The sequence below is a fragment of the Elgaria multicarinata genome, chromosome 7 (assembly GCF_023053635.1).
Source record: "Elgaria multicarinata webbii isolate HBS135686 ecotype San Diego chromosome 7, rElgMul1.1.pri, whole genome shotgun sequence".
Lineage (NCBI taxonomy): Eukaryota > Metazoa > Chordata > Lepidosauria > Squamata > Anguidae > Elgaria > Elgaria multicarinata.
This window is the reverse complement of record NC_086177.1, coordinates 103,861,970-103,876,465: the sequence shown is the minus strand read 5'-3', so window position 1 is coordinate 103,876,465 and position 14,496 is coordinate 103,861,970. Positions and strand designations below refer to the sequence as shown.

Here is a 14,496-nt window from a genome sequence, read left to right as displayed (position 1 = left end):
AGGATTGGAACCCCAGACTTGTGGTTCCCCTCTAGCTGTCATGTCTCAGATTTCTATAATTTGGATGAGGAATGACAGATTTGCAATCTTTCCGAAGACATGCCTCTCTCTTCTCTAGTCATTCCATGCCCCGGCCACTTTACACTGGCAATATTTGCGGGTATTCCAATGTTTTATTGAGGCTGGAAAACCACAGAATCCAAATCAGTCATTTAGTCCATTACAAAGGGAACCACACGGCATTCCGTTTGTTGTCATGACTACCTCAGTGGGTGGTGGATTTGAAATAAACAGAATAAATGTGAGAGCTGGATTTCTACAGAGTTCTTTTCTCTCTCTCTCTCTCTCTCTCTCTCTCTCTCTTTCTCTAGGTGGATCTGTATGGTTTTGGGGCAGACAGCAAAGGGAACTGGCATCACTACTGGGAAAACAACCCATCCGCAGGGGCTTTCCGACAGACAGGCGTCCACGATGGGGATTTTGAATCAAACGTAACGTTGACGCTGGCCTCGGTTGACAAAATACGCATCTTCAAGGGGAGATGACCCCGGTTACAGGGTGCATTGTGATGTCCAGCTACAGCGATGACACATCTATTTGTAAAAATGAAGGAGGCCTTGGAGCAGACTCTATCTTGCACCTCAGATGGGTTGGAATTATCAAGCGACGTCGGCTGGCACCGTGTATCAATGCTAGATTTCTTTGCCGACCTTTCAAGAATGCGGGAGAATCCCTCCAAATTGGCGACGGGAAAGGGACATTTATGCTTCTTGACTGTCCCTCTGTGACATGTCTCAACCCTGAAATCTTGCCTCTTGCTAGTTAAATGGAAAGAATGATTGACTACGTATCTTGGGTTTTTTTATGAGGGAAAACACAGCAGAAGAGATGCAAAACAGAAAAACAGAAGAAAAGAAAACCCAGTTTGCAGAGTTCCCATCCTGACACCAGTGGATAGGGAACACACTCTTGATTCAAGATTACCTCATAGGAACCTATTCCGTTCTCAGTCTTTTTTCTGAAGCATCCTTACAGAGCCTCCTGGCTCCCAATCTCTTTTACGAACAACTGTTAAATTTGTCTCCAGTGGGCAAAATTGGCACCAGCCTGTGTTTGCCAGCATCTGGAAAAAAATTGAATGAAACGCTTCCATTTTCCAGCTATTATTACGATTATTGTGTGAAGCATATTATTGTTCTTCATAGCCATAAAAAAAGGAGGGAGGTGGGGTGGGGGTCGCAAATGAAAATGAAGTAGTCACTATTGTTTACCTTTTAAAAAATGTCCTTCTGACTGCTACTCAGCTCAGCCCTCTGCCATAAAGCAGAGAATTCTCCTGGAGCTATTTTTATATCCATATCTATATATCTGTCATTGACATGTGCCTTTCTAAAATAGCTGGAATATAATGGAGGGGTAGTTTGCTGTTTGGCTCCCTCAAAGACTGAAATCCCTCGATTAAACTTTTTATATGGAAATAACCGACCAAAGTTCAATTCCGCTCACAATATAGTTTTGTATTGACAGCTTTCTTCAGTCTACTTGAAATGTTCACCAACAACAGTCTTTTTTCTTTCCTTTCCTTTTTTGTAGAGGTAAACATCTTTGCCTTATTTTAAAGAACATTTCTTTAAAAATGATAATCAAAAAAGAGACTTTTGCTTCTATTTTTTACAGCTGTGGTAGACAATTCCTATAGAAAAGATATTGAGGCAGAAGGAAAGGGTCCCTGCGGTGAGGTGTGAACCATAGGGCATGGTTCAGGGACAGCATGTAAACCTGTTGTGTTCAGATTCAAGAAGGATATCCATACCAAGGGAAAGGGGATTACCTGGGAGAAAGCTTCATTGAACTTAATTGTGCTTACTTTGGTGTAGAGATGTATAGGATTGTGCTGTAGGTAACCCTATAAAGAATGAAAAGAAGAATTGATAATCAACCGCCTGCAAGGGAAGAAATAGCTGCAATAGGAAACAGCCTGACAGAAATCTAGAACATTCTAGAAAACGTTACCTCGAGGAAAATACGTTATGTTGAGGAGGGGGGGAGAGAAGTAATTAGGAAGGCAGTACAAAAGTAATTAATCATGATGATGTTAAGAATCATAGAATAGAAGAGTTGGAAGGGGCCTATAAGGCCATCGAGTCCAACCCCCTCTCAATGCAGGAATCCACCCTAAAGCACACCTGACAGATGGTTGTCCCGCTGCCTTTTGAAGGCCTCCAGTGTGGGAGAGCCCACAACCTCTCTAGGTAACTGATTCCATTGTCGTACTGCTCTAACAGTCAGGAAGTTTTTCCTGATGTCCAGCCGGAATCTGACTTCCTGTAACTTCAGCCCATTATTCCGTGTCCTGCACTCTGGGAGGATCGAGAAGAGATCCTGGCCCTCCTCTGTGTGACAACCTTTTAAGAATTTGAAGACTGCTATCATGTCTCCCCTCAATCTTATCTTCTCCAGGCTAAACATGCCCAGTTCTTTCAGTCTCTCTTCATAGGGCTTTGTTTCCAGACACGCTCCACCTTGTCTGCATCGTTCTTGAAGTGTGATGCCCAGAACTGGACGCAGTACTCAAGATGAGGCCTAACCATGGCTGAATAGAGAGGAACCAGTACCTCACATGATTTGGAAGCTATACTTCTATTAATGCAGCCCCAAATAGCATTTGCTATTTTTGCAGCCACATCACGCTGTTGGCTCAGTGTGGCTGTGGCTGTGTAACACATTCAAGAAAATTGAAATGGATGAAATTACTTTAGAGGTTACCTCATGTAACTAGACATGGGACCCAGGGAGAATGTATGATCAGAGTGTGTCTTCACATACATTCTTCCTAATAACTAGACGGTTGAGACCCCTCTTTTAAAAATAGGAATGGGGATAAATTCATTCAGTTTGCTTTTTAAGGCAAACTCACCTAATTTTGCACCTTCAAACCACTATGCCCACCGAACCCCAGTTATCCTTCGAAATTCAGAACTTCTCTGAATTTTACCATGGAGTTCTCCAATCAAAAAATCCGTACACAGATGCATATATTAGGAATGCATTATTTTAGGAATATTGTTTGCCAAAAATGTTATATAAGGCAAAATGCATACAGAAATGTATGTATTGAGAGAGATGTGTACAAAATGCTTAGGGATGTTCATGCAATTTTTTTATTATTATTTTTAAAATGAGTATGGGACACACCAAATTTAAGATGGCCAATTCCCAAAGTTCAAGTCGAAACAAAGTTATGATTCAAAAAATGGGAAGTTGAAAGAAACCAGACATGACAGATTCGTCCATCCCTATTTTTAAAAGAGTATATAAATTGTTATTTTAAAATGAGAAATAAGCCTTTCTAGAAGATTTCTTTGAAAAAAATTATGTCATATTTTTCCCCTTCTTGGAGTCAAGCTATACACTATAATAAATACAATTGTTGTTTTTTTAAAAGCTGCTTCAATTGGCCAATATACGACAGGGAGCATTGATGCAGGGAGCATGTTCTGGATTGTGGCCCTACGGTTGCTTCCTCCCCACCTTCAAAACAGGTGGCCAGTTTAAGCATGGCGTTTAAAAGCCTGTAATGCAAGTGAATTAAGTCCATGCCCTTAATACAAAACTTCTTTAAATCAGTGTGGCAAGGCTATTGGGTGGGTCCAGACTGAGCTATAGGGAAAGTAGACCCATTGAAATCAGTGGGGCATGACTAATTTAAGTCTCATTGGGTAAAATCCAATGTAAGTCCTACTTAGAGTAGACCCATTGAAACGACCATGTTTTCAGGTAGCCGTGATTAACAGCTCCCATTCGTTTCAGTGGGTCTACTCTAAGTAGGACTTACATTGAATTTTACCCATGATTTTAATGGGTCTACTTTAAGTCTGGATCTGACCCAAGAGGCCTGTTCAGACAGCACACCATGGTTAAGCTGCTAACTCTTTTGCAGCAAATGGTTAGTGAGTGTGTTTATACCATGGTTACGTAGCCACCACAGTGAGGAATGGTTCACACAACACGCTAAGCCAAAGTGTTTAGCTCAAAATGCTTAACCATTTAATGTGGCTTAGCGTGTCATCCAAACGGGATCATTGTCTGGATTGTTTAGCTTCTGAGAGAGGGTTGCCAACTTTTTCTTAGCCTCTGCTGCTGTGCCTTGAACAGCAACTTGATCTGTAGACATGAGCAAGTGATTATGCTATTATTATTTTTTCCTGCCAAGCATATAGTACTGGGGATCAGCTCCCCCACTTGGATTCTTCCTGACTTAGCACAAGTCGCTGCTTATTTGATTTTCTCTATGTAATGGTGGTATCTGTGGTATTATTAGCTTAAAGGAAAAAATATATAAGAACTTCTGAACAATTGTTTCGAAATCAAAGTAGGAGTGCTTTGGCTGTGGAGTTTTCCTCTCTCCTTGGCGTTCTTTGTGTAAGAGAGTGTGTGTGTGTTATTTTATACCAGCTTTCCCCAAACTGGCACCCTCCAGATGTGTTGGAGTGCAAGTCCCATCATCCCTAGCCAGCATGTCTGGGGATGCTGAGAGTTGTAGTCCAACACATCTGGAGAGTGCCAGGTTGAGGCAGGCTGCCTGAAGCTTGTTATTCCAACATGTGAATTTACAACAGTGCAAGAATCCAAGCAAAGAAAGCCTTGTCCTGTTGAATGGTTGCCTGCTACCTGCAGCATCCATACTTACACAGGGAGTGAATTTTATCCCTTAGCTGAAAGAAAAACCCAAACAGCTTTTCCTTGTACCTCTTAAGTGGCAAAGCCAGCATTTCCCACAGATCTGGGGCCATGGGTGTCCTGATTAAAAGTGGTGGCATGTGCCACATGCAAAACCTCATGTATTTATTGATCAGTTCCCAGTGCAGGCATTCCTTCTTGGAACTGTAGGATAGCTGATTTAATACTGACTCCTTGGGCTCCATCTTCCCTTTTTCCAGTCAGTCAAAGCTCCAGGATGGGACGGAGCCCTCTAGGCTGTGGGTGTCTTTCCAGAATTCTCTTCATAGAATCATAGAATAGTAGAGTTGGAAGGGGCCTATAAGGCCATCAAGTCTAACCTCCTGCTCAATGCAGGAATCCATCTCAAAGCATACCTGACAGATGGCTGTCCAGCTGCCTCTTGAAGGCCTCTCGTGTGGGAGAGCCTCCAACCTCCCTAGGTAACTGGTTCCATTGTGGTACTGCTCTAACAGTCAGGAAGTTTTTCGTGATGCCCAGCCGGAATCTGGCTTCCTGTAACTTGAGCCCATTATTCCGTGTCCTGCACTCTGGGAGGATCGAGAAAAGATCCTGGCCCTCCTCCGTGTGACAACCTTTTAAGTATTTGAGGAGTGCTATCATGTCTCCCCTCAATCTTCTCTTCTCCAGGTTAAACATGTCCAGTTCTTTCAGTCTCTCCTCATAGGGCTTTGTTTCCAGACCCGTGATCATCCTCATTGCCCTCCTCTGAACACGCTCCAGCTTGTCTGCATCCTTCTTGAAGTGTGGTGCCCAGAACTGGACGCAATACTCAAGATGAAGACTAACCATTGTACCCATCATCTGTATAGCACAGGCTGCATCAGGGCCTCCTTCATCCAATCGTAGAACCATGGAGTTGGAAGGGGCCATTTAGGCCAGCGAGACCCTCCCTTGTCCAGTGCAAGAATCTAGTTTAAATAGGGTGACCATATGAAAAGGAGGACAGGGCTCCTGTATCTTTAACGGTTGTATTGAAAGGGGAATAGTTCCTGCAGCTTTAACTATTGTGATGAAGAGGGAATTTCACCAGGTTCTCCATATATACAAATGACACCTGCTGAAATTCCCTTTTCAATACAACGTTTAAAGATACAGGAGCCCTGTCCTCCTTTTCATATGGTCACCATAATTTAAACCATCCCTAACAGATGGTTCTCCAGTCCTGCTTGAATACCTTCAATGATGGAGAGTCCACCACCTTCCTAACCAGTTGGTTCCATTGTGGGACCACACCAACGGTTAGGAAATTTTTCCTGATGTTCAACCGATATCTGCCTTCCTTCCCTGGAATGTTTTCGCTGTCCCTATATTGGCTGAAGGTGGAACATTGCTACACCTCACCTCTAAAGGGGTCCATTGGCCACTCTATGGGGCAGAGAAGGGTGGGTGCATGCAATATGGTGGTTTGATCTTTCACAGCTCACGTCTGACCCCCTTTGGGGCACAGCATTTGGGAGTCACTGGGGGGAATTGGTACAGCTTACAACCTTTCTTTGTCAGCTCTTGTGCCTCTGTACCCATAATCCTGCTCAAAAGATGGCAACCTTTACCAAGCGGTAGCTAGAGATTGTGAGCAACTAACGTGGAGATAATGGTGCATAATGCTTAGCACAGGGTTTAACGCCTGAGGTGTTTCTGTATTTTAGTTTACGTAGCAAATAAGTTTGCTACTTAATTTATTGAAAATAATTTATTCTGCATGGGGTAAGCAGAGGTCAGCAAGACTGAGTTCACAGTGAGGGGCTGGATTTTTAAAAACCCTTTTGTGGGATGAGGAATCCCTCTTCCAGAGTTATTTTTTACTGAAAGGCCAATTAAAGGTGCTGTTGGGGTAGAGGGTGAGCAGTGCACAAGTCCTATTTAAAGGTGTTGTTGTTGTTTTAATATACTCACAAAGACCCAATATAATATATATATTGGCCCTTACTCATAATGCAGCTTTAGCGTCTGGATTTTTGCTGCCCATGCAAGTGTTAAAGACGCAGGAGTACCTGGCAATTAGAAATGCAAAGAAACATGAATTGATCTTCATGTGTTGTGGATTGTTGGCTTGTCCCAAAGAACAGCTCCTTCCACTAAGGATGTTTTGCTTTCCGCTGCTGTTTAAAGCTCCCCTGAGAGTACAAAGCAGTTTGCAACGCAGCCTCAAGTGGAGGCTACCGTTGTCAACTTTTTCAACCCACGCCGCGCCTCTGCCTTCTAGCAGCAGCTTTGGGTACAGAAATAGACCATGTGAAGATTTTCCTGAGATGCAAATGAAGCATTGGAGGGAGAAGGAAGCGTCACCACTTAAATTTATGTCATGTCAAGTGGCTGTTAAAGAGACAGTAGCAGGGAGGAGAAGGAGAAGAAGAAAGTCAACTCTCAAAGCCTACAATAGTAGAATTGCTTGTTAGTTGGCCTTGGAGTAAATGGCTTCGGGACAATGCCCTTGGTGAGCGTTTGGCTCCATTGGCCCATTGTAAAATTTGGATGAACTTTGTCCTTCCAGTATAGGGTTAATATAATAAGGAAAGCATTGAAGCAAATGAGGTGGTTAAGGGCTGTGATATACTCTGTCTGCCTTGCTGTGATGGGGTTGCTAGCTTTTTTACGTACTCATGCCTTGGTGCTTTTAAAAACACCTTGCACCGCAGAAATTAGCTGGAGATAACACTTCTTTCCCTGCTGTGAAATGCTTCATCTCCCAACTTCTGCAGAACAAGTATCTGTTAAAGGCACAGGAGCAGGCCTAGGCATTTTTTTCTGTACAGTTGGCAACCTTAATCACATAGGGTGACCCCATGGAAAGGTGGACAAGGCTCCTATATCTTCAACAGTTGAATTTCAGCAGCTGTCATTTGTATCATGCAGCACCTGTTGAAATTTCCTCATCATCACAACAGTTGAAGCTGCAGGAGCCCTGCCCTCTTTTGTATCTGGTCACTCTAGCTAAAGAGGACATTTCCCCAGGTGCTGCATGCATGCAAAAGACGCCTGCTGAAATTCCCTTTTCTATGCAACTGTTAAAGATGCAGGAGCCCGGTCCTCCTTTCCAAGTGGTCACCCTAAATCTCAGAACTATCATCTGAGAGCAAGGTGGGGGCAATCCAGTTGTAGTACCGGCAGCACTTCTATCAGGTCCAGTTCTGTTCCTCAAAACTCAGATGCAGAAGGTCCTGGATTCAATCCTGGGTGTGTCTGCGGAGGGCAGCGGGATGGGGGACATTGTTTAAAACTCTGGAAAGCGGCTGCCAGTTAGTGTTGAATCAGCAGTGCACTGGGGTGGGGGCACCTGGTACCCACCCCAAGTGGCCCCCAGATCTTTTCCTATGTTCTTACTGGCATTCACATTTACTTCTTTGTATGAACTGAAATTATAAGGCCGGATTTCACAAACTTGGCCCGTGTTTCTTACCAATGCAATTGATCGATTAAGTATTTATTTGTGTGTGTGTGTGTGTGTGTGTTTTGAGCCAAACCAAATCTGTTGAAACACTTGTCTCTAGAAGAGTTGTCTCCTTTTCTTCTTCTTTTTAATCTTATACTACTGTTTTTATGATGATCGCTCTTTCCAAATGAAGGATCACTTGTTTTTTCGGTGACAGCGTATTTATTGCTCACGTTTTCGAGAGGATACAAATGATTTGAAAATAAATTTTTGTATTGTAACAACTGACTCTTCTTTGATGCCTTTTTTTTAAAAAAATAAAATAAATCACACCTGTTGCATGAGTAAAGCAATCTTACCCGAGTTCTGGGGTTGGTTCGTTGATTAAACTGTTCATTGATTTGCTCTCTGCCCAGTTGCATATTAATAAGAGCATCGTTTACAAAAGTGGGGGAAGACATTCTTTGTTTTTAAATGGTGCATGTGAGTAGTTGCCCCTTTAACAACAGTTTGTTCTGAAGTAGGGTAAATCTACTTCAAAAGGGGGGGGCAAAAGAGGGCAGCTATTTGCATTAAATTTCCATAAACCTATTCCTATGTATAGATGCAAATTTAGGACTATAATTTAAATAGAAGTGCAGTTACATCTTTCACAATTTTGAGTAAGATGGTGACAAAGGTGACCCGGATGCCTGCTAAGTTTTCTGTCCGGGCTCTAACTTCTTCCTGCTCTGCTTTCTTACTGTTTTGTCTTCTGGGACAAACATTTCAAAAAAATATTGACACGTTTTACTATTTATTTATTTGTTACATTTATATACCACCCCATAGCCGAAGCTCTCTGGGCGGTTCACAAAAGTTAAAAACAGTAAACATTAAAAGTATACAAAATTTAAAACATAAGAACAACAGTATAAAAACAACAGTATCTATTTAAAAACAACAGTTCTGGGGGTCCTTAAAAAACAAACTTAGCGTTGTTAAAGGGTGTTAAATGCCTGGGAGAAGAGGAAAGTCTTGACCTGGCACCTAAAAGATAACAGTGTTGGCGCCAGGCGAGCCTCATCGGAGAGATTATTTCACAGTCAGGGGGCCACCACCGAAAAGGCCCTCTCCCTTGTTGCCATCCTCCGAGCTTCCCTCGGAGTAGGCACTTGGAGGAGGACCTTAGATGTTGAGCGCAGTGTACGGGTCGGTTCATGTCGGGAGAGGCGTTCCATCAGGTATTGCGGTCCCAAGCCATGTAGGGCTAGGTTAAAACCAGCACCTTGTATTGGGCTCAGAAACGTATAGGCAGCCAATGCAAGCGGGCCAGAATTGGTGTTATATGTTCGAACCTCCTTGTTCCAGTTATCAATCTGGCCGCTGTATTTTGCAGAAGCTGCAGCTTCCGAACCATCTGCAAAGGCTGCCCCATGTAGAGGGCATTGCAGTAATCTAATTTGGAGGTTACCAGAATATGGACAACTGAAGCTAGGTTATCCCTGTCCAGATAGGGGCGTAGCTAGGCCACCAACAGGAGTTGGTAGAAAGCACTCCGGGCCACTGAGGCCGCCTGAGCCTCAAGTGACAGAGATGTTTCTAGGAGAACCCCCAAGCTACGAACCTGCTCCTTCAGGGAGAGTGCAACCCCATCCAGAACCGGTTGAACACCCCCCATCCGGTCAGAAGAACCACCTGAACAGAGGCATTTTAACAGTTTGTAACTGGGAGGGAGGAAGATGTGCAAAAGCTGAAACCATCAGAAGGTTGGGGGTCAGGGAAATGGGGGTGGTACCATGGCAAGTGGGATTTGGCTTCTAGCCCCCCCTCCCCCCCACTGGCCGGATATGACCCATGGGCCTGAGATTAATTTAACACATTTATATGCCGCTCCACATCCAGTGAGATTCTGGAGCGGTGAACAATAAAAGATACAAAGCAGGATAAAATGATAAAATGCCATATGACAATTCTAATCAAAACCATGGCTGGTCAGTCAAGGAAGGCTCCCTTAAACAAAAATTGAACTTCCCTGCAATAGACGACACCTTGAAATAGAGGAGTCTTGTCTGTAAAATAGGAACACACGGGCACTCTAACCTGCAGCAATTATCAAGTGAGAATTTTTAGCTCCCAAAAATGAAAAGGCATCATCTGCATATTTAGGTTTAGCACATCTCTGTTAGAGGGATAGAGGCCAGTTTGAAAACGGTACATGGCGTGTGTGTCCTGGGCCCCAACAGTTGTCATCACTGTTACAAACCATTTTAAAGCAGTAGTGTAGATCCTGTGGGAATCTACACTGATGTTATTCTAACGTTTTGAATGGGTTACTGTGACGCACAGCGTCACGTGACCCTGGGTCTCCAACGTTGTAAATGAGTCGTACTTACAGGTTCTATTTCTTAGTTCCAGCGTGGCTACAGATTCGTGTGCCTTGTTCTACCGGTAATCTTCCTCTTGCAACCCAGAGCTGCTGGGTTCGCTCCGCCCACTTCCTGTTCTCCTTCCTTCGCCCCGTTTGCTATCTTATCTGCTACAGCAGATAAATCACACCAGCATTATACTGTGCAATCACTGACAATTGCATGCAAAGGACTCAGAAGTTTTCCACCTTAGAATCTGCTTTGATTGTGAAGTAGTCCCATGCATCCTGCCTTAATTGTGCTCCTTTTGCAAAAGATTCGCCCCAGCCGCTGCTGTGGGCGCGGGAGCAGGATTTAAAACAAATGCTTACATCTGCGTAAGCTTTATAGATAAAGACACCAAAATTGGCACAGTAATTCAAATACCAAATTTGAATCGAATTGGGTCATCGGTTGATTTTTTTATTACTTTTTTTTTTAACATTTCCCCCCTCTTTGCAAAGGAGCTGAGGAGCGCTCAAAGGGTCGCTGTAGCTCTGTGCAGGAAAATTAACAAGGGTCCAAGGTCCAAAACTCATGACCAGCGGGGCTTAAATGGGGCTGTTGCTAAAACTTTTCAATTTGGTCTCCCATCCAAACTCTGACCAGACCCAGCCCTGCGTAGCTTCAGCAAAGTGGCTGGCTCCTACACATTCAGGCAATTCCCTGGGACTTACATTAAGGTGTTTTGGGAGGGGGGGTTGTGTGTGCTTATGACTATTACCCTTCCGGCTAGGAATGAGGCAGGCAGTGGGCGGAGCAAACCCAGCAGCTCTCACAGAAGAGGGAGAACAACGGAAACAATTGAACCATGTGCCCTGAAGTTCCGTTGCAGCGAAACGTAAGTCACGCTAGTGTGTCCCGTGATACAGAGAAACGATACAGAGAACCACGTTAGAAAGGGACACTAGCAACGTTATAAGACTAGTGTAGATCCGGCCCCTGTCTGCTCTTCAATATCACTATGAAGCAGTAGTGTGTCTCCTGTCTTTTATATACCGCTTTCATACCACTTTCATAGCGGAATATCCTGCTTCGTGTCGATGAGCCCTCTTTTACAAATGCCGCTAAAAACTAGCTATACATCGCTATGACCACTAGAGGGTACTGCACTCCTATGGTTGGCGATTGTTGCATTTTAAAAATTTCATGCCATGAGTTTGCCGCTCACTGCTGTGCATTGACTGAGACCAGATCCAGCATCTTCTTTTAAGGCTGCACGTCTTTTCAAAGAGTGCTATATTTTCCCAGCACTCAAAACTGCAATATTTTGTACTTGTAAAAAGGGGGGATTTCTCTCAAATAGGGGGAAGTGGTTTTGCCAGTGTTATTGGTGTGGCATGGATTGGGCAGGGATGGAGGAGAAACCCGCTATGGATTCGGATTTCACTGGGGGGAGGGGTTGCAGTAATGCCCATTAGCACAAATCCCCCGCCCAAAAAAGTGAACAATGCAAATGAGTGCAAGTAGAACACTAATTAAAAATAATCCAATTTCATTAATGAGCAGATGACGGAATGAAAGATGTCTGACAATCCACAAAACGCATAGAATCATAGAATAGTAGAATTGGAAGGGGCTCATCTGGAATCCTTCCCATTGGTGGTAAATGGCCATACACAATATATATACATATTGGTGTAAGTGGGATGAAGACCACTCTCGGGGACCCTTGTGCTTTGCAATTTGGACACCATGCCTGCTTTAATGCTAATCGCAAACAGATGTAACACCATTTCTGGGGGGCTGCCTATATGTTCTGGAAGCCCCATGGTGGCTCCACAGTTGTGCTGTGTCAATTATACAAAGCAGCAGCCACCGCGAAGCCATCGTGGGGCCTTCCAGAGAAGTTCTGCATTTCAAAAGTCGGGGACTTACCCCAACTTTTCAGGATGGAGAGAGGCAAACACGGCCGTTCCGCCATCTAACCTCGCTCCATCCTCCATGCAGAGGTGTGGTCAGGTGGATGGCAACCCCTGATTGGTCTCTGTCTGCTCTTCTGGTTTGAGGCCTCGCCCTCAGTTGAAGCCGGCGCCAGATTGTAATGGAGGCAGGTAAGCCCCCTCCCCCTGTCCCCTTACCTGGCTCCGCTGCCGTCGCCACACAGACTGCGGCGGTGGAGCCAGGTAAGCCCCCCTCCCCCCCCACTTACCTGCCTCTGTTGCGGTCTGGCAGCAGCTTCAACTGAGGCCCAGGCCTCAGTTGAAGCCGCCGCCAGACCACAACAGAGGCAGGTAAGCCCACCTCCACCCCTGCCCCCTTACCTGGCTCTACCGCTGTTGCCACATAGACTGCAGTGCCACCACCAGGTAAGCCCCCCCTCCGCCCTCCACACTTACCTGTGTTCAGAGCTTCGGATCAAAGCGAAGCGATCCGCTTTGTCTCGATCCACAGCTCCCCTGACCTGCTTCAGCTCTGCCTTTGGCGGAGGTGAATCTGGCCGCCCCACTCCCGCTTCTATGAACCGAAACGGAGTGGAGCACAGCCCTAATTGGCATGCGCAGCACATTTCATTAGGGTGTGCAGCCAAGGATGTTTTTTAAAAGGTGATCATTTATTGAATACCCAATCATAAAGGACATTATTTTTATTCATTTATTTATTAAACACTGAAGATACTTCTGCGTGCAGCTTGCTTGACCGCAGGAGGGCCATTGCAGGGGTGGGGGAGGCAAAGGAGATGGTCCTCAAGCCCAGCATTGGTGGGGCTTTGTAGTGACGCAGGCTGGAGCTTACGAGGCGATATTAGCCTTTGGAGCCCTCCTCCTGGCCTCTTTGAAGTGTGGCTCCCGGCAGCGAGGCTCCCAGCAGAGTGATTCTTTTTTGCTCCTGCTGTGGGGAGCAACAGCGCACTGTAGGGGGCAGCTAGAGGACTGTTCCCACTACATCTGGATCCTCCTCTGGATCCCTACTCAATGCTCCTTCAATTTGGCACTTATTGCTTGAGACACTAGGGTGTGCCTAGGCACACCCAGCACACCCTGTGCGCACGCCTATGGCAAAAGTGTGGAGTTCTGCTTATCGCGGCTGCAACCCACCCCCATATAGGCAGCCCCCAGATTGCATCGCTTCTGTGCACATAGAAAACTAACACATTAGAGCTAGATTTCTTTCCTTTTTTTCATGTTTGTTTATTTATTTGCCTGCTGGAAGAAGCATTCAATCCCCTGCACCTCCGCTTGCATTTTCTGAAGTGGTACGTTCCGAACCTGGGTGGACAGCTTCCTCTATTGTTCGGGAGGCCTAGATTATACCAAACAGTTGTTGAGCGTGTGGAGGGGGAAAAGCAATATCACGAGACTGCGCAATGAGTCAAAGTCTGTTGTGCAGGTTTGGCAAACAGGCAGCAGTTACAGCGTTCTGGACAGAAGGGACAGCAATTTCCTTAAATCTTCTTGTTAAGAGTTCCTGCCGTCCAGCTGTTCAAAGAGACTGACTGAATTTCACAGGAAGGGCGGAGGTATTAATGCACTTAGGGAGGCCGAGAGCGGTTACCCCACCAGCATCCGCTCGAGAACAGCTTGGCAGGATGGGAAACAACTGCCACTATTTTTATTTGTATTTATCAAAATGTACCTAACTCCTCCTCCGGTACATCGCTAAAGCCTCTGGCCAGGGAGAACTTTCGAAAACAGAATGAGGATTCCCCCCCACCCCTTCCTTTTCAAACAGAACTAGACAAATAAGTTGTAAACCAACTTAGGGCTGTGTTCTGGTTTGCCGAACTGGGCTGTTTCGGCAGCTTATGTGGCACCCTGAAACGAGAGAGGGGTACTTTTCTGGTGGAGGGGTATTCAAATTGGGGGGGGGGGTTTCAGTCCCTGGTGTGACCACATTACACCAGTTTTAAAATCTCTTCACTGGCTGCCAATTAGTTTCTGGGCTAAAGTATTGGTAATCACCTTTAAAGCCCTACATGGTTTAGGTCCAGGCTACCTGCGGGATCGCCTTCTCCCGTACAATCCACCCTCCCACACTCAGGTCCTCTGGGAAGAA

General features: G+C 45.1%; 1 protein-coding gene across 2 annotated transcripts in view; it reads left to right on the top strand.

The window, feature by feature from the left end:
- Window positions 1–8,397, top strand: part of ST3GAL1 (ST3 beta-galactoside alpha-2,3-sialyltransferase 1) — a 160,758-nt gene extending 152,361 nt beyond the window's left edge. For both annotated transcript variants that reach the window (XM_063131161.1, XM_063131162.1), the window contains exon 9: window positions 372–8,397. In XM_063131161.1, the coding sequence (XP_062987231.1) occupies window positions 372–545 (174 nt within the window). In that variant the 3' untranslated portion in view covers window positions 546–8,397. The remainder of the gene's footprint in view (window positions 1–371) is intronic.
- Window positions 8,398–14,496: the final 6,099 nt, after the last annotated feature.